General features: G+C 42.3%; 2 protein-coding genes across 4 annotated transcripts in view; one reads left to right on the plus strand and one right to left on the minus strand.

The window, feature by feature from the left end:
* Nucleotides 1-942: 942 nt before the first annotated feature.
* nkx6.2 (NK6 homeobox 2) lies at nucleotides 943-4,873 on the plus strand. Its single transcript, XM_068567197.1, has 3 exons — nucleotides 943-1,789; nucleotides 2,675-2,847; nucleotides 3,207-4,873. The coding sequence occupies exons 1-3, from the start codon at nucleotides 1,360-1,362 to the stop codon at nucleotides 3,453-3,455; spliced, it is 852 nt and encodes a 283-aa protein (XP_068423298.1). The 5' UTR covers nucleotides 943-1,359; the 3' UTR covers nucleotides 3,456-4,873.
* A 2,670-nt stretch (nucleotides 4,874-7,543) lies between these two features.
* The window catches only part of LOC137779455 (inositol polyphosphate-5-phosphatase A-like), a 147,541-nt gene continuing 129,874 nt past the window's right edge, over nucleotides 7,544-25,210 (minus strand). For 2 of the 3 annotated variants that reach the window (XM_068567195.1, XM_068567194.1), the window contains 5 exons: nucleotides 24,735-24,808; nucleotides 12,701-12,812; nucleotides 10,205-10,273; nucleotides 8,561-8,597; nucleotides 7,544-8,230 (listed from right to left, as the gene is read on the minus strand). In XM_068567195.1, coding sequence (XP_068423296.1) covers nucleotides 8,181-8,230; nucleotides 8,561-8,597; nucleotides 10,205-10,273; nucleotides 12,701-12,812; nucleotides 24,735-24,808 — 342 coding nt within the window. In that variant the 3' untranslated portion in view covers nucleotides 7,544-8,180. Of the gene's footprint in view, nucleotides 8,231-8,509; nucleotides 8,598-10,204; nucleotides 10,274-12,700; nucleotides 12,813-24,734; nucleotides 24,809-25,210 lie in introns of all 3 variants that reach the window. The other variant, XM_068567196.1, reaches the window with a different exon arrangement.

The following is a 25,210-nucleotide window of genomic DNA, read 5'->3' on the forward strand; positions in this document are numbered from 1 at the left end:
ATTCCCCAAAGTATCTGATCAATCATAAACAATTGTGCAGAGGAAATAAACACCACGCCGACCGGTTGAAAAGCCTATACCGTATATCATATACAATATATTAACCCAAATATTTTGCAATAGCCTAGTAAAAAAAAAGTTAATCAACTTGATTCCTTTTTTTTCTTCCGTGTACTGGTCTTTAAAATGTCATCTTCAGTCTCCAAACATTAGGAGTCCGCCTCTTCGCCGAGTCCCGTGTCTACTTTAATATACTCGCACTGTCTGCGGTAACAGTTTATAATGTAAATGTATATTCTTTGTCATATGTGGAAACAATGATTTCCACGGCTGTGAGACGCATCATTAACGGCACAGCTAAAGATCTTAATAGAGTGTGGCTTGTTGGTGCATTCATGGTCTCCTCCGACATCCAGACTTCCACAATTTCAAAGACTTTAACGCGGCTTTGTGCAACTTTTGAGTGGTTTCAGTCGAGGATAAAAAACAGTTCCCCTTCTTTTTCATAGTGGAGATGTTTTATTTTCACACAAAAGTCAGCAGAAACGTAGGCGTGGCCATTTAAAGTGTCAAGTGCGACTAAAAACAAGAGGACAACGTTTATAAAGCCTCATTAATGAACAGCTTAAGCCATATTAGCTTTTTTTTTTTTTCGTGTGTGTCCGCTCTGAAACGTCACTCGTCCGCAACATGTATCGCCATCTATTAAGCAAATCCCGGCAGTCCCTATAACCACCGAGTGGCTCGTACGCAGTTGCGCTGGATGCTGCGATTTCCGACAGCACGTCAAGGCAGCAGCCGTCCAGCGGGGGTGCGCTTCACACAACCAGCAAAGTCTCTGTCTCCTCCAATCAGGGCGCGGTCTCACTCAGCCCGGTCCAATGGGAATAGCGCGCGTGCAGGTGGCTGCGCTATTATCAGCGGGTCCCGCTTCACTCCCAACCTAGAGCGAGTCAATTTATGGAAAGACAAGTCGACCCTTTAATGGTTCCCATCAAAACCACTAAAAACATCATCAGACCAGCCGACTTCCGATAGGATTCCTGTGGCGGACGCATGCAGCCTTCTCCCAGCTGACAGACTGACAAACCAACACGCGGAGAGACATTTTGTGGGAGTTTTGACCGATCGTTTCACTTCCCACGAGAGAAGAGAAGTTCGCTTTTGCTCAAGTTTCTTTCCACATTTCGAGAGTCCGCTTCTTTCTTGTGCGGGATACTTTTACAGAAGGGGGCAAAGTGGCCCGGCTCCTGAATACCGGCGCCTTTATTTACTCTTAAAGGTTTTTTTTTTCATTTATTTTTTATCCCCGGTTTATTTTTATCCAGGCGAAAACTGTTTGGTGGTTCATGTTCACAAATGTTAGCGGTCGGGCAAATGGAGGCTAACCGGCAGAGTGCGTTCGTCCTGGGCAGCACCCCGCTGGCGGCGTTGCACAACATGACCGAGATGAAGACGTCCCTCTTCCCGTATTCGCTGCAGCAGAGCCCGACGGGCTTCAAGGCGCCCCCGTTCTCCTGCCTCAACTCTCACATGATGGGGACCCCGCACGGAATAAGCGACATTCTCGGGAGGCCTATCACCACGGCCGGACAGCTGCTTTCCGGGTTCCCCAGGATAAACGGCCTGACCACCACCGCGGCTGCCGCGGCTGCAGCGGGGATGTACTTCAGCCCGGCGATGTCGCGGTACCCGAAGCCCCTGGCCGAGCTGCCGGGGAGGGCACCCATCTTCTGGCCCGGGGTGATGCAGGGTTCTCCCTGGAGGGACCCGCGGGTTCCCTGTCCTAGTAAGTCCCGTATGACTATCTGCCTGCTTGGACACTTTTAGAGGTAGTTTTTGAATTGTTTCAATTGAGAAAAAAAAACTCAAGGCCCTGTGGGATCGAAGATTATTGCTTGTGGTTTCTGACATCATTTCGGCTGTAAGAGGCCCGCTACAACACACACAAACACACACACGCGCGCGCACACACGCACACGCGCGCGCACACACGCACACACACACACACACACACACACACAACACGACACAACACACACACACACACACACACACACACACACACACACACACCACACACACACCACAGCACGCACACAAACAAAAATGATACACGGTGATCACATATCTCTGTTATAATGATTGTTATAAATAAAGACACGTGTTGGCCACAATAAAGGCAATTTTCAGCATCACAGACACTGGAGGTTCTTGATAGAACATTTAATTATAATGTGATACTTAACTGTGATAGTTGATATATATATATATATATATATATATATATATATATTAATATATATATATATATATATATATAGTATATATATATTATATATATATATATATATATGTATATATGTATATATATATATTATATGATGTAGGTAGTATGTATATATATATATATATATATATATACATACATACATACATATATATATATATATATATATATATATATATATATATATATATATATATATATATATATATATATATATATATATATAGCTGGGGCGCCATCGTAGTAGTTGTTTTGTCAGTATCTCACCATCTTCCTCAGACTCATGAGAGCATCCTTAAAAACGGGGGAAGAAATATATTAATAAATGCTCTAAAGTTCCATATGTTTACGTAACCACAGTTTCTTTTGGTTTCCTCCTTTCAGGTCAAGCTAATATGATGTTGGACAAGGACGGAAAGAAGAAACACTCCAGACCGACCTTTTCAGGACAACAGATTTTTGCACTGGAAAAAACTTTCGAGCAGACGAAATACCTGGCCGGCCCGGAGAGAGCCCGCCTGGCTTACTCTTTAGGGATGACCGAGAGTCAAGTCAAGGTAAAAAATAAAAAAAAGAAGAGAAAAAAAGGAAACTGCTTGATAAGTTTTGGCAAATGTGGAACATTTGATCACTTTTTCTGCAATCTGTGAAATTCTACTTTTTGCTGCGCAGATGGAGAGAAAAAGTTATTTGTGATCAATTACACGACGCACCTCTATTCAGATTATTCTTTTTATTGACGGTGTTATTAGAAAAACATCATTGATATTGTTGTTTCATTAAGTGTTTCGCACCTAATTATTTTAATGGAGCATTTTTTGTGTGTTTTTGCTTTTTTGATTACTTGTTCATGACTGGACCTGTTGAGCATCTCTTCTCTCTCTTTCCCCCCTTTTGTCCCCTCTCTCCTCCACAGGTCTGGTTTCAGAACAGGAGGACCAAATGGCGGAAGAGACACGCGGCGGAAATGGCCACGGCCAAGAAGAAGCACGACTCTGAGACGGAGAAGATGAAGGAGAGCTCGGACAACGAGGATGACGACGAGTACAACAAGCCACTGGACCCGAATTCGGACGACGAGAAAATCACGAGACTGTTGAAAAAGCACAAGGCCACCAACCTGGCGCTGATCAGCCCCTGCAGTAACAGTTCAGACACCTTGTGATGCGTGTGAGGAGGAGGAGGAAGAGGAAGAGCAAACCGGTCCAACAGAGACTTGTCGCGCTCATTCTGACCCCCTTTCCACCTGACACTGCGAAACATTCGCCCGACGAGTGGGGGGTCGCTTTATGCTCAGACAGAGCCAGAGAATGTGTCAAAGAAAATAAAAATAAAAAAGAAGCCGAATGTGCGCCAAGACGCGCGAAAAGACGCATAAACATGACCAGAGACGCATCCAAACCCACTTACAGACAGCGCAAACACGGAAATATGACTCCTGTCAGAATACTCAGAACACGAAGGCTGATGACGACACGTTCTCGCCACGCTCAAAGGACACGAACAATGTTGGGACGGGAATTGTTTTTGGCGACACAGATCAGTTTTTACTCGCGCACTCACACACAACTGGTGTTTTAACAACATGTGTAAATGTAAACAAAAATAGTATACGCACACACGCACGCTATCCGGATCAGTGTTGGGCCTATTTGTTGTGAGTTTTATTCCATAAGTAACGCTGCTATGCGTTACTTGTGCAGTTTTAATTCACCACACTTGTTCCGTCCTTTCCCTCTCCACCTCTCACACAATGTTTGCGACATGTGCTAGCCAACGAGGTCACGCGTTTGGCTCTGAAGGAGACGTTTGAGCGTCCTTGTTAATTGGTTGACTCACAAATATGTTCATATGGAAAGAGAAAGACAAAGACCATTTATTTTCCACTCCGCGTTAAAGGAAGATCACAACGCTTTAGGGAACATGCTTGGTTTCGTGCTGACTGTAAGCGTTTGAATGGAATTAGTTTGGCGGCCAAACTCTGATCCGGATCCCATGACGCATGTTTAAAGTGGCAAGTGTGACGGGGCCTGTGACGCTTCTAAAGCTCAGTTCAACCAGGGTATCCACTGACCTAAAAGAAAAAGAGGTGTGAGAGTCAAAATGTGTTGGTGTTGAGGTGAATGTTGCTGCAGCCTAAAGATGAGATTGTATATATTTTTTACTGAATAAGTTATGTCGTTTTCAGCCAGTGGAGACGTTGGCAGCCCGGACGCGCTTATATTCCCTCTCAGATAAACCTGCTGCTTCGTGTTTTCTTTTCTTTTTTTCTTTTCTTTCATGCAGAGTAACGTCGCCTCTTTCTCTCCACGTTTTCGATTTAGTACCGGCACACAAATGTATAGACTCTAAATGCTGTAAATAATCCCCGTAAAAGGACAGCTTGTTTTAACGACATCGCAGTGAACACTTGTTTCCTTATTTGGTTTCCTTTGGAGGGAAGTTTCATGATTGACAAGTGGACCATCGTTTATGTTGGAATTAAAGAGAGTATTATTGCTTCCGGGAAGGTTATCGAAAGAAGAAAAAGAAGAAGAAAAAGAAGAAGAAAACCAGACTTTGTATTATGAATAAATTATTTAACAAGCATTTTGTTTTGTTATGGATTTTGTTTTAATGTATGGGCTTAATATAAATTAAAGTGAAATTCATGACTATAAATAATTGAATTTTATTATTGGCAAAATTATGCTTTTAGAGTATTCTTGCCGATTTAACTTGATTTAATGATTTACGTGTTAGAAAAGTCTGCAGGGAACAAGGAACTCATAATAATAATAATAATAATAATAATAATAATAATAATAATGTCACGATGCATTTTATTAATGAAGCGTATTTTTCATAAAACAGTCGTTGTTTAGTAAAAAGGTTAATTCAACTTAGATTTGTTGCAATAAGGCATCCAGTAGGAGGAAATTGGAGGTTATATTCTATTCTATCTAATAGTCTATTATTAGTATTACTCAAATTATTATCATTACTCCAATCATTTTGGCTGTGGATTTGTTTTTACAAAATGTTACATAAAAAGTCACTTGGCCGGGCCCCTTGGATGTTTTTTATTTTGCAGTCATCTGAATTGTTCCCTAACTATATGAATGAGGTCTATTGCAGCCCAAAGAAGAACGATCTGCAGAGCCGAGGTCCTGAGTAATAAGCTTCAGTAATTGATGATGTTCATAATGTTTTTGTGAGAACGGTTCACACCCAGTAAAGTAGAGCCCTTTAAACAGACGAGCACCCCTTCTGTCTCTCAAGTGGTACTACATCTTTGATTGTGTTATGTATATCGTGTCAATGGCAGCTTCCTGCACCGTGACTTCTGCTTTCAGCCAATCAGGAACGAGCAATCAAATAAACAAATCTCATTTAGGAATCTTCACATGACGCGAACACCTGCTGTCACATAATGAAGACAAAGAAGAAGAAACATTTCTTTCATTCGGAATTATTAGCAGGTACATATGAAATGTGCCTTTCTTAATGTGATCCTATAGCAGCACAGGCTTCATTGTACACAAGTCATATGTTTCTTTAAAAACGTTTGAAAACTTTTGGTTTGAATCGCGATATTATTATTATATGATGATTCATATAATACACTAACAGCTAAAAATGTTGCTGTTGTATTATAATATATAACTGACTAAAAACATCATAGGGTACGGGAATACCAGCCGCTCCATATCAATGGAACGTATCAATATCCCGAGTAAAATCGAAATTATGAACTCTAATCCTCCAGGAATATTTTTTTCTTCTCTTTTCCATCGGAGGCCCATTTTAAGCCAATTAAAGCGAGTGTCAAAGTGCGGCTCCATGATGAAAAACGAGCACAGGAAACGTATACTCCTCGCCCCTGTTGGTATCACTCTATAACACCACTGCAATAATACACTCATAATACACTCGCGACCTCGATGAGGGCTAATTGACGGAAACCCTGATTTTGGAGTAAAGAGGTAAAATCGAGAGGTAATGAGGACAAACAGCCGTTAAGCTCTAATGGTTTTTTATTGCTTGAGAACTGCATCACCTACAGCAGAGAACCAGCCGTCCGGAAAGAGGAGCCAGAATAAAATCTCTATCTGCGTTTATATAAGATGGAGTGAAGAAAAAAAAAAACACACACACACAAACACACACACACGTACACACACACTCAAAAAAGAAACCAAAAAGCACTGCAGCTAAGTGTCCTACAGTAAACCCACAATGACCAGCAGGGACAAAAACAAGCAGGCCTTTTAATAACAAGAAATATATATTGTTGAACTTTGCCTAGAACCCAAATCACACAAGACAACAATAATTCTGCGGCAGGCACAAAATAATTTCCACTTTGGGCGATTTAGATGAAAAAAACAGCAACAAACAAAACAATCAACATGGATCATACAGTCTGAAATGTGTAGTGTAGCAAATAAAATGATTTAAAAAAAAAGAAAGAAACACTGGCGTCTCCGATCGTCTCTTTAATGCTCAACTTATTTAACAATGAATGCTTCTGAAGGCTACACACAAAACAAATAAATAAAAAAATAACACATTTAGAGTTTCTCTCTGTTATTATTATTTTTTTGTTTAGAGCAATACCTTTAGCATCTGACTAATTTTGAAACTCTTACACACTCCATTTCTGTATAGAATACTTGGCACCATAATGCAGTAACAAAAATCAACAAAGAAAAGAAAAAATCAGTTAACATTTTAAGGATACCCGAGCCTATCTTAAAACATCACATTCAGAATCATAATATTATAGAAATAAGTTAAGAGTGAGAATAATAATGACATAACGTGAGAGTGATATATATATATATATATATATATATATATATATATATATATATATATATATATATATATATATATATATATATGAAACATTATCTTATATACTTGCATGGTCTATGGCACTGCTTAAAACATTCTTGGATAGGCAATAAATCACGGAACAGCTTCTCTCCTCTCCCCCGCTGACTGATTCAAAGGTCACTGTGGCTGCAGGAACTCCCAAACAGTCGCTCCATCCGTGCACAACTTCAGCATAAACATTTTGGTAAGAATCATAAATTATCTCTTTTAAAAAGTACAGTATATAAAACAAGACAGATGTGTCAGGCATGGCAGTGTATTGTGCACACGACGACAAAAACAAAAAGGTATTTATTCATATATATATATATATATATATATATATATATATATATATATATATATATATATATATATATATATATATTATATTGTATGGTTTAACAGAAGAAGCTCTGTTTAGTCCGACAAAAGGGGACCACAATGTTGTCGGCACTAAAAGCATCAACAACTCTATGTTATACTGTCCGATGTACAAATTAACTTAACAATATAGTTATACAACTCATTTTTTTACTTTCTTTTTTGCAATACACTTTTCCTAAAACACCTTACACACTGTGGAAAGTAGCTTCTATACACAGAAGCAGACCTAAAAATGGCAAGTACGGTGTCTAAAAGAATGTAGTAGGACTGATTAGAGTTTTGGCAATGGCAAGGAAAAGAGTCGTCCCTCCTTTTTTTCTTCTCTCCTTTCTTTCTTTCTTTCTTCTTTTTCTTCTTTGTTGCATGGCAACAGTGAGGTCAGCGATGTGTGTCTTGTCTGGAGCCGGGGCCCTCGGGTGCTCGTCCACGTCTCAACAAGTGTTATATGGAGAGAGAAAACGTCCGGGGTTTTCTTACGGATGAGGTGTCAGGACAACTGCAACTGGTCAGCACTGCCAAAAAACTTTGTCTAGGTTCTTCAGTGTATGCTTGTGCAAAGTGTGTGTGCGCGCGTGTGTGTGTGTGTGTGTGTGTGTGTGTGTGTGTGTGTGTGTGTGTGTGTGTGTGTATGTGTGTGTGTCTCTCACAGAGGCGCTTCACGGAATATCTTCTCCCCCCTTTGGCAGCACTTCCCTGTCAAGAAGGAATAACATTTATTTTTTAAATTCATAAATACCAAGTAGTTATTTCAATCATATAAAAAATTACTTAATCCTAACTTTATTTTTTAATAAAGCACAAGATGCAGAAAGTTTTGTAAGTAAATGTCTTAAAATGACTGAAGCATTTTAATCATTTCATGATGTCTTGTTATTTGTTTGCCTCCAAAAAAGAGTTTGTGCAAAGTCATGATAAACAAATCAAAGCAAACAATGGGGTAATTATAATAAAGGAAAAAAAATGAATATTTACCACGACATCACTGCACCACACAACACTTGTGCTTATTTGCATTAGGTTTACCTGCCCCGGCTGTTAGTCGGAAGGACAGGAAGACGGGCTGGTAGGAGGGGAGACAGAGACATAGACAGAGACATAAACGCACTTTTAAAAAACAAAACAAGACTTTGTTAATGCTCTCTGGGACCAGTGGGAGCTCCTCCTCTCCCCTCGGAGCACTGGTGTCACGCAGGTTAAACTCACATACCAGCGCAGTGCATTTTTGGGCCTGCGTGCTAACGACGTTGGACATTTCTTTAAACATAGCCGGCTGTGATTTCGGCAGCAGTGTGCGGCCGGGAGGTGAGGGCCGCCGGAGAACAGGGTCACCTCGCACATACACGCTACCGTCTGTGTCACGCCGAGGATTGATGAAAGGCCTGACTTGAGGCGCCTCTCTGACACGGCGGAGACTGGAGGGACGGTGTTAAACATTTTCTATACAGTCAGCTTTAAAAGAAGAAGAAGAAAATAAAAAATAGAAATCTCTGAATGGAGCTGCAGGATTGGACACTGGTTCCCTCAACAAAGGTGTTTTCCATTGGGTTTTAGATTATTGCAGAAAATAAGCTTATGTTTCCAATAACTTTTTGTTCAACGGGAAAATCTCCATTCATAGGCTTTGTGAAGCGTGACTGAAGTTGGCAGAAGTTAAGCACTATGCACAAACTTCAGCACAGTTAGGACGTTTTGAAGTCTTTGTTTTTTTAGGATTCTAAATAGAGCTCATAAATTCACCAGGGAAACTGATATTATGTATTTTTATATCGTAGAGCAAAACATTAAAATCATTTAAGCCGGTGTCAACCACAGACCTAAAACCCTGAAGCAATCGACTCTTTGGAAAACCAGTCGTGTATCGTAACCAAGTGCTCACTTGAGATTGGCCAGTTCTGACATACTTACACTTTCATGTTTTGCCATTTATTATTTCTGCACTCTTATATTTAAGTTATTGTGTTTTTATACCATGCTACAAATGTTGTACTCTACTCCATTTATCTGACACCTGTAAAGTTACCAGTTACTTTTGACATGAAAACACATGTTTTGCTAATATGATATGATGCGGTGCTATACTGCTTATATATCTCATAGTACACAAAGTATCTCAAATTGGCTCCACGTGATGAAATACAATGTTAAAATGCTCTTATGCAGTTTTTTTGTGATAAAATAGATCATTCTATAACTGTAAAATGAGCCATTCTGCATAATAAGTACTTTTACTTCGGATACTTTAAGTACATTCTACCTCTCCACTTTTATTTAAGTCACATTTAAATGAAATACAGGTACACAAGATATTTCTGCTTTTAAGTGGAAAATTGTTGACTTCTACAACTTTTCCTGGAAAGTAGTCTTAAACTTCTGAAAATAAAAGTCCTTAGACCTTTATTAATGAGATATTTGTTGATACATGAGCCAAATCCAACCCTAAAGATAAATAAAATAAATACAGCTGCACCCTTTACGGACATTAGAAGCCTCGTACAGTTCTGACAGATGTTCAGTAACACAAACGGCTCTTTCCCCAATCAACGCACACGTGTTGAGAGGAGGCCGCCCTTTTTCCATTTCTAGGAATCAGACTCACAGAATCAGACGCCAACGAACAGTTTGATCACAACACAGTTAGGATGATGATGTTGTTGTTGTTGTTTTTACCTTGTGGTCCCCCATGCAGACGTTGGGCCCGATGTTATCATACACTATTGACTTCTCCTCGTTTTCAGGCTGCAGACACAGAAATTTCAAAATAAATGTTTGGGGATGAAAAACGAGCACGAGGACATAAATGTATTTGTTACATGCAATGAGGGCTGAAGGAAACACACACACACACACACACGCACGCACACACACACACACACAGGATGCAGAGTCAGCAGCACCGTGTTGGTGTTTACAGAGTACAATCATTACATTACGCCTGTCATGTTTTATGACACGTTCATAGGGCGAGAAATCGATGCACCGGCTTCATTAAGCGCAATTAGCGGGATTATATTGCTGATTTCAAAATAAAGGTCCCCTAGAATTGCATAATGTCCATAACTCCAACTGTGGCTTGGGAGCCTTTGCTCTTTTCCTTTACTTTTTGTAGAGTTTGTGAACGTGCACAATTTGGACATCAATTTGTAAAAATCTGCCATGTGTTGAGGTGCCACTAACATTTTATCTTACCTTTATCTTTAGTTTACAGAGTAGCGCAAATAGTTGGAGGACGCATGTAAAAGCACCAGTTGCAACTGCTCATTAATTATGGCTTCATTATGTACTCAGACACTTCTTTAAGAGAATTGTAAAGACAGCCATTCGTACAATAAAGCCAATTTAATGGCTAACAGGAAGTGAGTTTGTCTCAATTAGGTTCTATGATTGTTTAGGGGAGCTTTATTGATAGTTTATTATTCATGAATAACTTAGGAAACATCACAAACACCAGGATTCTCACAGAGCGGGGAGGGGGAGGGGGATTTATGAAGAACACAAGTAGCATTGAGCTGACTGCACCTTTAGGAGCAGTTTGTGCGCGGTGAAGGGGGAAATGAAAAACAGGAGTAATCTACAAAGTGGACATTTGCCTCTGGACCAAATAGTCCCCTCGCTGTAATCTAAGTGCCTATCTGAGGAAATCGTGTTTCAATATCACTCCCTGCGCACAAAAGAAGCCGCCGCCCCACTCGCACATGGATCTGCAGACTGGAGTATAAATCACACTTGTCTGGTTGAACTAAAGACTTTTTAAACAGCACACACATGCATGCGCACGCACGCACACACACACACACACACACACACACACACACACTCTGGCACTAACGGTTGTGACTCGGTGAGCTGCAGAAGAAAGAGACAGAGAGCTTGGAAATGAACCATAAAGCGAAACCCAAATTAACTTCAGACCAATCCGGGTCAGCACACCGTGTGCTTCCACCTCACTCTACCTCTCCCGCGGCTGCCTACTCCCAAAAGCCGCAGATACATTCATCAAACGCACACTTGATAATTTACAAAGGCAGCATAAAATTGTGGAGTTTTTTTTTTTCAAGGCTGCGTAATCTTTAGACAGATAAACAAATTACCCGGAGGCCCCTCTGGCAGAGAGGGAGCGCTCGCTCGGCTAAACATTCATTACCGGCGCTCCCGGAGCTGGTGCCGCGTCGTGCAGCCAGCGGGCAACCTTTGGTGTGTTAGGGCTCGGCAAGCAGAAAATAACATGATGGCGAGTTAACCGACCGTGCCATGATAGATGACGCCCACAACGTCGGGCTGTTTACTGGGGGCCCTATGTCTCGACAATCTGCGGTGCTCAGAGCCGGAGAGAGCGAGCGTGTGTGTGTTCTCAGTGAATCATCGGCCAATCTACGAAACACACTAACTGTTCCACTCTGTCGCTGCATTACAAGCAATTAGCCGGCGCTTGAGGGGGAGGAAAAGCAAACAACGGCCCAGCTGTGTGTGTGTGTGTGTTTTGCACAAGAATCACCTTTTTCACATAATTATGACACATTAAGTGGGCGAAATAAGCTGGATGTGTTTTTACACTCTTTGTTTTTCACAACTGTAATACAGTGATCAGCGTTCTGGTGTGGTTTCAGTCAGTAAAGAGGAAGTTTTTCACACATTCAAGGTTGCAGTCAAATGACTTATTCACAGTTTTAGGAATCTAAAATGCAAAAAAAAAGAAGAAGAAAAATGGCGGTCACGGCCGCTTCTCATTCTTCTGCTTATGTAAAACAGGTGACAAATGAAGTGTGGGGACACTTTGTAGAGCTGCATTGGCGGATCTCTGAGTAATCCAGCAAACACAACCAAGGTGGCAAATTGGCTGGAGTTCACGTCACACCGGGGCAGATTTGGTGCTGAGCGCGACGGATCTGTGGCTTTATAAAGAAGACGACAGGCCCCGCTGGAACTCTATAAGTAATGTGCTATATGTACTGTCAGTGGACCCGTGGCTTAGCGCTCCAAATTAATATTCAGACACCTCATCCTTTCATCTGTGAAGCGACGGAGGGGTGATGTGGATCAAGGACGATAGAGTTGTGGAAATCTCATTTTAAAAAACGGTGAGGTGGGGTGACGCGCTGCCTAAAACATGAAGGAATCAGACGTTTAAAAGCAACCGAGAACCCACGAGTTGCGTCAAAAGCTCACCTTTAAAACCAGGTCTCTAGCGGAGGGAGACAAGAGGATTCGGTCACACCAGGCGGGGCATCTGGTGTTCATGTATTGCTTCCCCTGACTGCTGTCTTCACTGTACGGATAACTGAAGAGTCAACAACAACACAAATACACATACAATCAGTAAAACATTTGCAGTCATTGATACACGTTTGGTAACAACTTTAATTACTAGTACATTCCTGCAGGAGGAATAAGGACTACAAGGAAGGCAATAAATATGACTTGAGTAGAGATAAACACGAGACGTTGCGTCATCCGCCTTATCTTACATGAAAATGGTTCCCAGAGAAAACAGCAGCTCCATAAGTATGACCAATCATCTGAGTCATCTTAGTACAAACACACATGGATGGCTCAATCAAAGCAATCTCTCTCTGCCAACTGTACAGGTTGTGAGCAAGCGAGAGAGAGAGAGAGAGAGAGAGAGAGAGAGAGAGAGAGAGAGAGAGAGAGAGAGAGAGAGAGAGAGAGCAATTGAGTCGAAGCGGGCCAGAGGGAAATTCAGTTGCCCATATGTGTAGCTCCATCCCTACACAGTCATCAAAAACAGATTAGGATGCAGCGGCAAACGGCCGTGAGAGATTGTGTCTCGGAACAGCAGGGAACAATCGTGTGATTTAAGCGCGCGAAGAGGCACAGATTTACATTGACGAAAGATTCAATTTGCGCCTTCGGGCTCATCAAAGTGCCGGAGATTTACACGCCAGCAATCCAATTTGTTTGCGGGCGTTCATCAGGATGTAAGACCCGGCTTACGCACTGTAATGCCGATCCAATTTGCTCCTTCAGTGCGGCGCGCGCGCTAACCGTAGCACAGCGCGGCAAGAGTGGCTCTTCTCCGAGGACGGCGACGTCCTAATGATTAAATAAACACACACACATCGGGGCCTTCGATTCATCACTCTCGCCAAGCTCCGCTGGCTTAATTGGACTTTGTGCTTTCTGCAGAAAGCATTTGCTTTGTATGGATATGTGTGCATTCAAATCACTACAACTGCTGGTGTATGTATGTATATATATATATATATATATATATATATATATATATATATATATATATATATATATATATATATATATATATATATATATATAGTGTGTGTGTGTACACACACTAGTAAAATACAACTTTTGTGGTCACAGCGAACCCACATGACTTACACCACTCTTCTGTAATAATAATCTTAATTTTTAAGTCATACTTTGAAAAAACATAACTGGAAAAATGTGACATATAACAACAATAACAACAAATAATATTTGGCACCATAATGTCAGAGGCCAGAAGCAAAAAAAAAAAGAAATGTGTTTTTTATATCTGCAAAATATTGATGGTATTTTACTTTTTGGGTGACTTTTAAGCAAGGGACAATAAATGAAAATGAGCCTAAACCATAAACTGCGGCTCATGCCACAGTTTGTGTTAGAACAGTTTATTTCACGCACACACACACACACACACACACACACACACGCACACACACACACACCCACACACACAAACAGTTTATTTACACACCGCTCCCCCACCAGGTGTACAAATAGACCTGCTGAGAGCTACTCAGAGACGTTCCCTGGCTCCAATTAGCATTAATAGCACTTAAACCACGGGGGAAATGGATTGAGTTTTTGGTATGCTAATCAAAAGGGCTAAAGGAGTGATCCCAGGATAAAAGAGAGCCCGAAGAATAGGATGAGTGAAACGGAGAGATAGATGAGGAGGCAGAGGAGAGGGGATCAAGATGGATCAGACAGAAATAGGCAGAGTGAGGCGTGAAAAAGAGCAAAGTCTTCAAAGGGCTCGCAGAGCTGGTCCACTTCAGGGTGGCCCGGGTGCTCTTCCTGAGGGACGGACCCCGGTCTCAACTGGTCTGTGAACAATCCTCCTATCAGGCGCTCTGTTACGGCTTTATTGACTAACAAGCCCGGGGTCATTTCGGTGTTAAAGAGATTGAGAGAAAATCAAGTTCTCCCCCTCTCATCTCCTTCAAACAATGAACTCCCAGGTCTGATAGCAACCCCCCTTCCCTCACCCCAGCAAAAAACTTTGCAAGCATTCAGTCATTTTCGATGACAGCCAGGCATTGTGGAAGATGATTAAAAATACTCAACGGTGGCCATTAAAGGGCCATTCAGCGTCCCTGTGAGAGCAGGTATACAGGTTGCCCCCCCACTCCCTTTCTGTTTTCACCGCACCCTTCGCTGGCTCCGATGGAGATAACATGTCTTAATGCGATGGCAAACAGTGGAATGGCGCGCTGGGGCCAAAGTGATTAATGTGTCCGATTAGCGAGCTCACAAACTTATCGGGGAAAGGTAAACGGTCCGAGAGGGCGTGTGGACTGGAGGCCGTCAACTCATATCAGGCCCTTATTGCCTGCAGTAAGACTAATTACACTAATTAATGGGCCAAACTGATAACTCTCAACAATTGTGTGGCTGTAGGAGGGGGAGCTTTATTTAAAGAAAAACAATATCCACATGTATTTGCACAAAAACAACACACTACAATATGTGACTTAATAAAGGAAATAAAGAAAGAACATACAACAAAATGCAGCAAAGAATGACCCCGTGGTAAGTTGTGTGGGGGTAAGACTCCAGGTTTGTTAAAAGACAAGTTATGTGCCTTAAAAAAAGAATAGGTTGGTGTGTAACACAACTACAGGTGAGACTGCCGACACTTTGTCCTGATTGGGGCACTGTTGAGTCCATATACTGTTACAGTCTCAGACCGCTCGCAGGAATTACCCATAGAGCATATCTCACTTTCTATACCTACAAATGAAAAGAATTTCCCCAAGGGGACAAAATCTATGAAGATCAGATACAGTTGGTCATATGTTTTTTTGTTGTTGACTTGTCCTAAAAATAATACCACAATACACAAAATTCTATTACACAAAACGGTGTCTCAACATCCACGCTGTACACCAACTCAAAGCTCATTCTGAGTGTGTAATGTGCTCTAATTGTAAAAATGTCAAAATCATGAAAAATCAAGAGTCTGCATGTAGACTCAGAAAAAAATGTATATCATAATTTGGTTATTACTATGAATATCCATCCAGCATGATCCAAGCAAGATTTCCCAAGAATGCCTTTTTGAGCCACCCCCGAGTTTTTCCAACTCCATGGTTCAAGGCCTAAACAACAACTTAAAGAGTTGTAAGCTCTCTTTGGAACGATATTGACCTAAAGAACTAGATTCTGCAAGAAAAATCACAATAAAACAAAACCTTGGCCTGTTACCAAAGATTTTAGTCAAAAAACTGTGTTGTTTGGTTCAAAAATGGAAAAGTTATAAGCTTCATGCCTAAACCTGCTTTAATGCTGGGTATTAAAATTTGCTTACGTTTCTGCTTAAGACGTGTGACGCGTTCAAAGTAGTAACTAACGATTATTTTAATAATCGATTAATCGGTTGATTTTTTTTTTGATTAATCGGATAAAACCTTTTTATTTCTCAAAAAATGAATTTGAAACCTTTTATTACAAAAACACAACTGACAGTGCAAATTCACAGTGCAAACAATCTTAACAATACAGAATGTATAAAAAATAAAGAAATACAAAAATAAAGAAATACAAATCTGAAAACTAAACAGAATTTGTTTGAACGTCAGAACTTGTTCTCTACACTCACAGACGCACACACTCACAGACACACACTCTTACAGATGCTCAAATACACACACTCACAGACGCTCTCACTCACCGACACACACACACTCACAGACAAACACATTCATAGACGCACACCGAATAACTTCACTTTACCGAAACAAAAGTTTTTAATTAGATATTGAACCACAAATCCCAGCAGCATTTCCTCTGCATGTCATGAAGCCACATCGTACCAGACTGTTGAACGCATTTTAGCGTTCTGCACCTCAGAGAAGATATTTACACATTGCTTCTCCTGAAGCCCCCGCGGTATTTTAAAACGAAGAAACATGGTTTAGACGTTATCTAACCCAGCTAGCTACGTTATTGTAGCAAGCAACGTGATCACGTATTGACATACGAGAGGATACAACGGGCTGCACCAGAACCTCCTGGACCTTCTGTTTGCTGCGCTGCAGTCTGCGCGCAACTCAACTTTTATACTCAAACATCTCTGCGACTTATTGAGTGGCGTAATAATCGTGTGACACAACTAATCGATCATGAAATTTGTTGCCAACTTTTTTAATTCAGTGATTTTTATCGATTTTATCGATTCATTGTTGCAGCCCTAGTTCAAAGATACATCCCCGACCACGGAAGCCGTCGCAATTTCAAAAGTCTAAGGAGTAGGAAAATAAAACAAGCCGGCCGCATTTCGATTTTTCAGCTACTAATATACAATTCACAAGAACCGTATTAGATTCATACAAGATCGTATAGTTATAGAGAAGTGTTTTTACTGAAATCCGACTTCATAAAGTGTATTTATATAGTGAAAAGTTATGGCCTTGCGAAAAAGCGACTGCAAGGTTTTTGGGGTTACGAGGTTTATGCAATTAAATAATCTTAAGGATAAGTTTTATTTTTTCTGTCCGGATAGAACTCTTCCCACAGGGCTTTACTGTATTTCAGTAATTTGAATGAAGTTAATCAATATGGCTCCGGAGATCCTGTAGGAAACGCCACTTTTTTTTGTGTCTGATAGTGGGCGCTGCTGGGCTTGGGGTGCTCAGGGCTCAATAGGTTAAATATGCTGCACATCATAGAGGCAGAGTTTCAAATGTTTATGCTTCTTCACATTGTTTGCAGCAAAGAGTAATATGACATACAAAATGAAAACGTGACAAGTTTGAGACGTTTGACCATCATCAGTGTGAAAATGGACGCTGTTGAGGAAATATTTGTCTTCGCATTTACAGTTTTTATTACCCCTTTTGTGTTTTGCCGACAACATCCGAGATGATGCAGGTAGGTGTGTGTGCGTGTGTGTGTGTGTGTGTGTTTGAGCTTGCACGTCTGGCACCCATCTCGAGCTCATTCATTCATGCTTGGTTTGGGGTTTAATGTTTGACCTGGCTGCTGACACATTAGTCACGCCGTGTTCCGGGCCGCTGTCAGCTTGTTTGTCTTGCAAAAGTAAAAAAAAAAAAAAAGTGGTTTGTCACTCTGCCTCACCCGGCAGAAGGAAAGGCTGTCGCGACACACATTGCTGTGCCACACCAGCTTCTGTAGCTATACTCACTTCATCTGAATAAGACTTCAAATAAAATTTAAAAAAAAAATTAAAATATTAACAGAGTATGAAGCTGTGCGTCAAATGCGAGTTGTGATATTTTTACTAAGCTGCACCCCTGAGACCAGACACTCGGCCGCTGCCAGATTTCCTTGTCCTGTATTCTCTTATCTTCCCATCAAAAGCTATTACCTTGTTCCACATAATTGCAAATAAGTGACAGACCAAACAGTGGGCTATTCTGGTGCTCAGTATTTAATGAGGGAAATATAAACTTGTGAATATAGCAAGGGTGGTAAGCCAAAGATAAACGTCATAGTAACAGTGCCTTTAGTTCAAGCGTGGCAAAGAGCATCACGGGATAATCTGAGTGGCAAAAAAAGGCAGAAACTGCCGGGTTTCAAGCGACCCACCGCCTCTTACAATTATTGTTTGTTTGCAGTTGTCAAGGGAGGCTTGGCAAAACACAACACACAGACACACGAACACACACATGCACAGATTCAAAAAGATCAGCCAAATGCTATCAATAAAGCGGAATGTTTGCCTCAGCTTGTAGAGCTTTGAGGCTCGCAGGCACAACATTGGCACAACACAGTACAAACAGAGCGAAATGCCACCGGCGGCTCATGACTGTCAGCCTGCTGGGGTTCAGCTACAACGCGCCCCGCCCTTCAGCTGCTCTGAGCAACGATGGGGCAACGCAGATGGCGTCGATTGCATCCTCTGCTTTCTAGCAACCCCCCTCACCCCAAGGCGAGAGACGATGACACATGACAGTGGACCGTCTTTGGCGATTAGCGCCAACAATGGCCCCTCATCATTTTCACGGGTTCTCCAGCAGTTAGAATGATGGATGTGCTGATGGGCTGTAAAACAATGTCTCTGTTGAGTAGATTGGTCTGCGAGCGCTGAAATTCCGCGGTCGCACTCGGCCCCACATTGTCAGAGAGGCTCGGACGCAGCACTTTGACCCAGCACTTGCCGTTTGAGCAGCGCTCCTTGAGCGGGAGCCACGCGCGGAGAACAAGAGACCTGTTCATGTGGGAGTTGCACACAGTGGGGCTATAGGACTAACATATAAGCAGTGGAAACACACAAATGCCCACAGGATGACATCATTTGTGACGGGGCCTTCAGAGGCTAGGCATGTTGTGGAAGAGCGTTGTTCGCGGGAAACAAAGCAGCCCCTTGTGTGCGGGAGAGCCATCGTATCTCTCGTATGTACTTATTAGCGGTCATAGAGGAGCTCGTGGGGAGCCAGTCACTTGACCAGAATTTCTCTCTCAGCTGATGGCAAAGCCCTTGCTTTTCTTCCAGCAGGCAGCTGGTTTTGGTTTTGGCTGGTCCAGCAGCTTTTTTTGGGGGGAAATGTACGCTAACGTGCCAGTGCTGGTCCCATGGTGCTTCCCAAGACAGTTGAGACGCAACTGTTTATTGGTTGCTACCATCTCGCTGGCCTATCTCCCGACCCCGTGTCGAGACTTGAAAAACACAGATACGAGGCACTGGAGCCACGCTGCTGCCTCAAAGACCTTCCCATTGCTCTCTCTATATGTACTTCAAGAGACGATTGGCTGAGCTTTCCAAATTCCAGAACTTGAACAGGTCAACACCCATTTACAGCTCAAATTAGTAAGGTGGCAGGTTACTAGCCATGCTTCTCCTGTCATGGGTTGGGTTGCTGTTTACGGATCCATAAATGCATCAGACGACGTGAATCTTAAGAAGACGTCTGACCATGGCTGTAAGAACAGCACATGGCCGTCAACCTCCATTCTGTTCGCATGTTTCCTTGGCTGACCAACGATCCTATATTGCAATGCTATACTTTGCCAGTACCCACATGTTTTGTACTATATGTATTTGTGTCTCCTTCATCCTACTTTACAAAGAGACCCATGGGACATCTTCTCTACTCCCAACTTTCCACATCTTTCCTTCCGCGATTGTTGCACGACGTTCCGCACCAACTCCCTGCTCTGAAATCACTCATGATTTGCCCATTGATGGAGTTGTACCGCTGCTCTGATGTCACTCAAAATCTCCCTCAAAGCCCATTCCCGGTAACCTGGTTACCGGCAGAATACGTTTCTCCACTGCTCCCTTATTGTCCACTGCATTTCCTTCTGAATTCAGGGTCTCGATTAAATTTTTGCATCGATCTTGCGCAAGGGCAAAGAAATCAGATCAGAGGACTACTAAAAGCTTTCCCCTAAATCAATCACAATATATGAATATCTTACTGGTGCCTATGTCTTAGGGGATATTACCTTAGTTATGCAATTTCAAATGTGAAATCAAAAGTACCATAATGTGTAATAAAACATACCATTATCTTCAGTCAAACGGCCCATGCAGCAGGCGGCCTACGCAAAGATAATGACCGGATGGTTGGCTGCAGGACCATCGATTAAACACAGGAACAAACGCTAGGTTACAAATGTAATGGGTCTCATCTGTTCTCTCCCAGCACACTGGTTGAGAAAACCTCAATCTAAACATAGGTTCCTATGTAGGAGTGCGTAAGATTTGCCCTGCAGCGGCTGACTGGCTCCAGGTCCAACTGTGACAAGGCCTGGGCAAATTCCTCACCCCGGTGCCCAAGCACTTACAACTCGTCAAGGCCAATTTTGACAGACGTCTTTTTTAAAAAGTGAAGAGATGTGCATTTTTATGCAGGGGGGAGAATTTGTGTGTGTACTTGTGGCGACAGAGATATATAACCATTCAAAAAAAAGAAAAGGAGCTGCTGGCCAGGGATGCTTCAGCTGTAGTAACGTGGTAAATTAAAAAAAAAGAAGATAGAAAGCTGGTGATACAATTTTCTCTGTGTGTACATCAGTCACTTTGTGTGATCCAGCCCTTAGTTCAACCTTGACAGTGTGTCTCATTTCGTGACAACATTCTCATCCACCGCCGGGACGCCGGACGGAATTAACTCGGAGATGAAATGTTTGTGACTCGTATTGATTTATAGATTTCAACAAAAAAGAGCTGTGTTCGCGCATGAGTGTGTGTGTCATGGAGGGTGTGTTCCGGTCGGCCTGCATTAAAAAAAAATAATAATAACCTCACAGATGGCGAGGGGCCGGTCCAGAGCAGGCTATGTGATGGAGAAAAATTGTTGAGACTTGATTGCTCAAGGAGCACAAGGCAGGCCTGACAGGGGGAGGGGTACGAGGATGTGTGTGTGTGTGTGTGTGTGTGTTTGTGTCAGTGGCGGTCCGTGGTGTTGGCCATTAGGCCAGGTGTGATCGCAGCAAAAAAAAAAGGTGCCACAGACCGACACACTCTACAGTCCAGTCCGCTACGCGGCTCCACCACCAGCATACGGGACGAGGGGCCCGACCACATGACGAGAAAGAAAAAGAAAAAAAGAAGCAGACTCCGTGAGCAAGGAGCGCAGCGCGCGTCCCTCACAACAGCAGAGTTTCAGATCCCTCTGACTCGCGTGTGCGGACCCCTTGGTCGGTGTTTCAAAACGGGTCGGGTGGGTTGCCGACATCGCCGCAGACCCTTGACGCCGTTCACGTGAGCCGATCCCCGCCCTGGCGACGCAACACGGCACGAAGGACAGTGTGCCCCGCTCAACAGAGCAGGGGGCGCGGCCTCGCCGGTGGGGAGAGAATTCACACCAAGCACATATTTCACGGCCCCGGGCAGTGGCGAGATCCGGGGACGGGCGCTGTAAAGCACACGACTGGAGCCGGAGCGCCATTTTCGGCCCGAGCCTTTGCAAGCAGACCTAGAGCCGGTCGCGGCACCAGAGTGAAGGCATCACAGCAAGGGGGGAGCACAACCTGTCAGGTCAATGAAAATGCATGTTGTCCAAATCTATCAACAAAACCGCAACACTGAGCCTGCACAGTGCAGACATGACATGCAGCAACCTCTCCCCGCGCCAAGGACAGGCTGCGGGTAGAAGCACCAGCAGCCCCAGGTGCAGCAGCAACTACAGCGCTGTGTATCCAATTGTGAAAAATATGTATAATACATGTCGTGTATTTGAGTGAAACAATGACATTATGAAATAGATATAAGTTTTAATTAACAAAAAACTAAAAATATATTTTTTATTTTTTTTTATTGTAAAATATCTTTAACTTTGTGATTCTGTTTACGCCAGCAGAGAAGGCCTTGCTGGCCCACCACTGGTGTGTATGTGTGTGTGTGTGTGTGTGTGTGTTTGTGCATGAAGTGGGAGAAGGGGGTTGTTTAAGTTTAACTAGGCTACTGCTACCCATTACATGCCTGACAATGATGTGGCTTGTCGCGCGTGCAGAGTAGATCAAATCAAATTTCATATGCTGCTCCCGGGGCTTTCATCTGTTTGATTCATCATCACCTCAAGTGTGTGGAAATCATTTGTATTCTTCGGCAGTGCTGCATTCATTCCTCCCCGTGGAGGGATGATTCAGTATTATATGGATAGGTTCAAAAGTCAGCCGGTGTAAAAGGACAATAAATCCACCTGTCACTTATGCAAAGTGATGTAAATGGGGTCCCTGATTAAGACACAGAGTCATTTAAAAAACAGCAACTGGCAGATCTCTCTCTCTCTCTCTCTCTGTCTCTCTCTCTCTCTCTCTCTCTCTCTCTCTCTCTAGACCCACACACAAATGCTAAAAGCCACACACTCTGATAGCTCTATGTATCTCACTTACTCTCTCTCACACACACACACACACACACACACACACACACACACACACACACACTAAAATCCCCCGCCGCCTGCCACAAGAGCAGTTTATCAAGTAATTATTGTTTGATTACAGCGTTTCATTATCTGCACTGATTGAGTCACAACCGGCGGCAAAGGTCAAGCGCCATTAACGCACCGCTCCCGAAACATATTTCTACGCCGGGCCGTGTTTGCCCTCCCTCTCCTCTACAAGAGCTAATTGCAAATGCATTTGTTTGAGGAAGAGAAGAGGAGACTACCCCGCTGCGGTTTTCCCCAAATCCCACTACGCATGCGCACACACAGACACACGCGCACACACGCACACACACATACACACACACGCACACACACACACGCACACACACACACACACACACACACACACGATTAGGACAATTTCCAATCATACTTAACAACTGATATCTGTCAAACACGGATCCAACAGCTCTATAAAGCCATTTTGGACAATAAGGGGGTGATTGACTTCTTCTGCCTTCACATATTAATAATGAGTCCTTATGGTCGGTGTAGTCCCTGCACTTACCAACAAGTGTTGGTACCCTGCCAGGGGAAAATCATTCATTTAAAGCTTAATAAAGAATTAAAAAGCTAATAATTCCTTTAAAAAACGTGTTGTATATATATGTATGCACGTAATGACAGAAATGACATGATATATGAGAACAGACGTCCCAGAAACATTTCTCACCGAGCCAACTTCACCCAGCCTTTTTGCACCTGCAGGAACATGAACCAAAAAAGCAGGTGCACTCGGAGACGCCCGTGCACACAATGAATGATACCCCGACTCATTGTAATAGAAAACCCAGACACGAGATCGGGACATCACCAACAAACATAAATATTATGAATGTCTGCATGAAGATGTTGTGACACTCATCTAAATAAAAAAAGTTAGGGACACCACTTTAGTAGGATTCAATCCCTAAGGACCATGACATTGCTATAGCAAGACGCGTTAGATGCCGTTAATGCGGAGAAAAAATACGTAAGGACCAGATATCATTGCACGAAAGCGTATATATATATATATCTATAGATATATATATAAATATATATATATATATATATATAGATATATATATATATATATATCTATATATTAAAAAATTAAAATGTGTTACGCCGTTAATAAAATTGTCAGCGTTAAAATTGGTTTGCGTTAACGCCGTTAATAATGCGCTAATATGACAGCACTAATATCTCTCTCTCTCTCTCTCTCTCTCTCTCTCTCTCTCTCTCTCTCTCTCTCTCTCTCTCTCTCTATATATATATATATATATATATATATATATATATATATATATGAGCCTATTACAGATTGTCAATAGGCTCGTTCGAGATGAGCCAGTTCTGTGCAGAATCAATCGCCGGCGATCACTGTGTTAGATTTACTTTTCACTGTGTTCGAGTTTAGCATGCCGGTTAGATTTGTGTCCGACTTGCTCCCAACTTGTTCTGAGGTCATGCACACGTGCACAACGATGGTCTCACAAGGGGGAGGCGCCCGCCGATTTTAGAGTCAGCCGCTGCAACAGCTCTTTACAGACTGTGTGGCCCAGGGCATGATGGGAAACGCCTGGCTGTCGCCACATCAGAGAGCTAATTGGCTCTTAGATCTAACGGCAAACACCACAAAAAAAACAACATATTTATGTATAGTTGTAATACTTAACGCGCAATTGTTGACTATTAGTCTCAGGTTTAATCCAAAAACATATATTGTGTGGTTGATAATACAAAATCGTATTTATACAACACATATCAAAACCAGTAGTAATGTATCTCACAGGCAGATGTAAAAATAACAATGGGTGCAGCTACATGCACATTTCTCCATAAATATATTTATAATCACATATGAATGAATCGAAACGTAATCCGTAAACTAGAAGTAGCCTAAAGATCGTAACTAACAGGAAGTATTTTTTTCTGTGACTTCCTGTGTATAATTTGAAGCCAGCTGAAAACTGTCCGATTTGCCCGCAGTTTTTTGACTCCGCCCCTTGCTGCGCAATTAATGCCATGCAATCGACTGGTTGATCGCGATTGACCTATTGGGCACCCCTGATTTAGGCATTAGTGTGTGAGAGTATAAAATGGCTCCATACCTGGGTGGGAATGAGATCTCCAGTTCATGTAGCCGATCTTTGAACACCGACAGCTCTTTGTCGTACTGTAAAAGCTGTGGCAAGAAAAAAAAAGAAAGAAGTTAACATTTTTTATCCGAGGGGAAAGTCAACCAGAATGCTCTATTTCAGCTGTGCCTTTCTTTACATTCACACAGTTCACACATCCCGACACGAATGGTGTTTATTTAGGCTTCAAACGTTCTACTTGTCCCTTGAAAGATAAGTAGGATTCCCCCCAACAAACGGACACATGCCAAAAAAAATTAAAGTACGATTTGAGGCCTCTTCCCATTCAGACAGTATATTTTAGATTGCTGCTATTAACTGAACCTAGAAGTCAGTATTCTTCTTTCATTGGGCCTCATTTTTAGTGAGGTCTGGATGAGAATAGAGTAGATATCGTTTAGTCAACTCCGTGTTTCCCCACGCTGACAAAAATTGACAGCAGTTGACCA

This window comes from Clinocottus analis, unplaced genomic scaffold (assembly GCF_023055335.1).
Source record: "Clinocottus analis isolate CAN_PGR_092001 unplaced genomic scaffold, fCliAna1.0.p SCAF_8, whole genome shotgun sequence".
NCBI lineage: Eukaryota > Metazoa > Chordata > Actinopteri > Perciformes > Cottidae > Clinocottus > Clinocottus analis.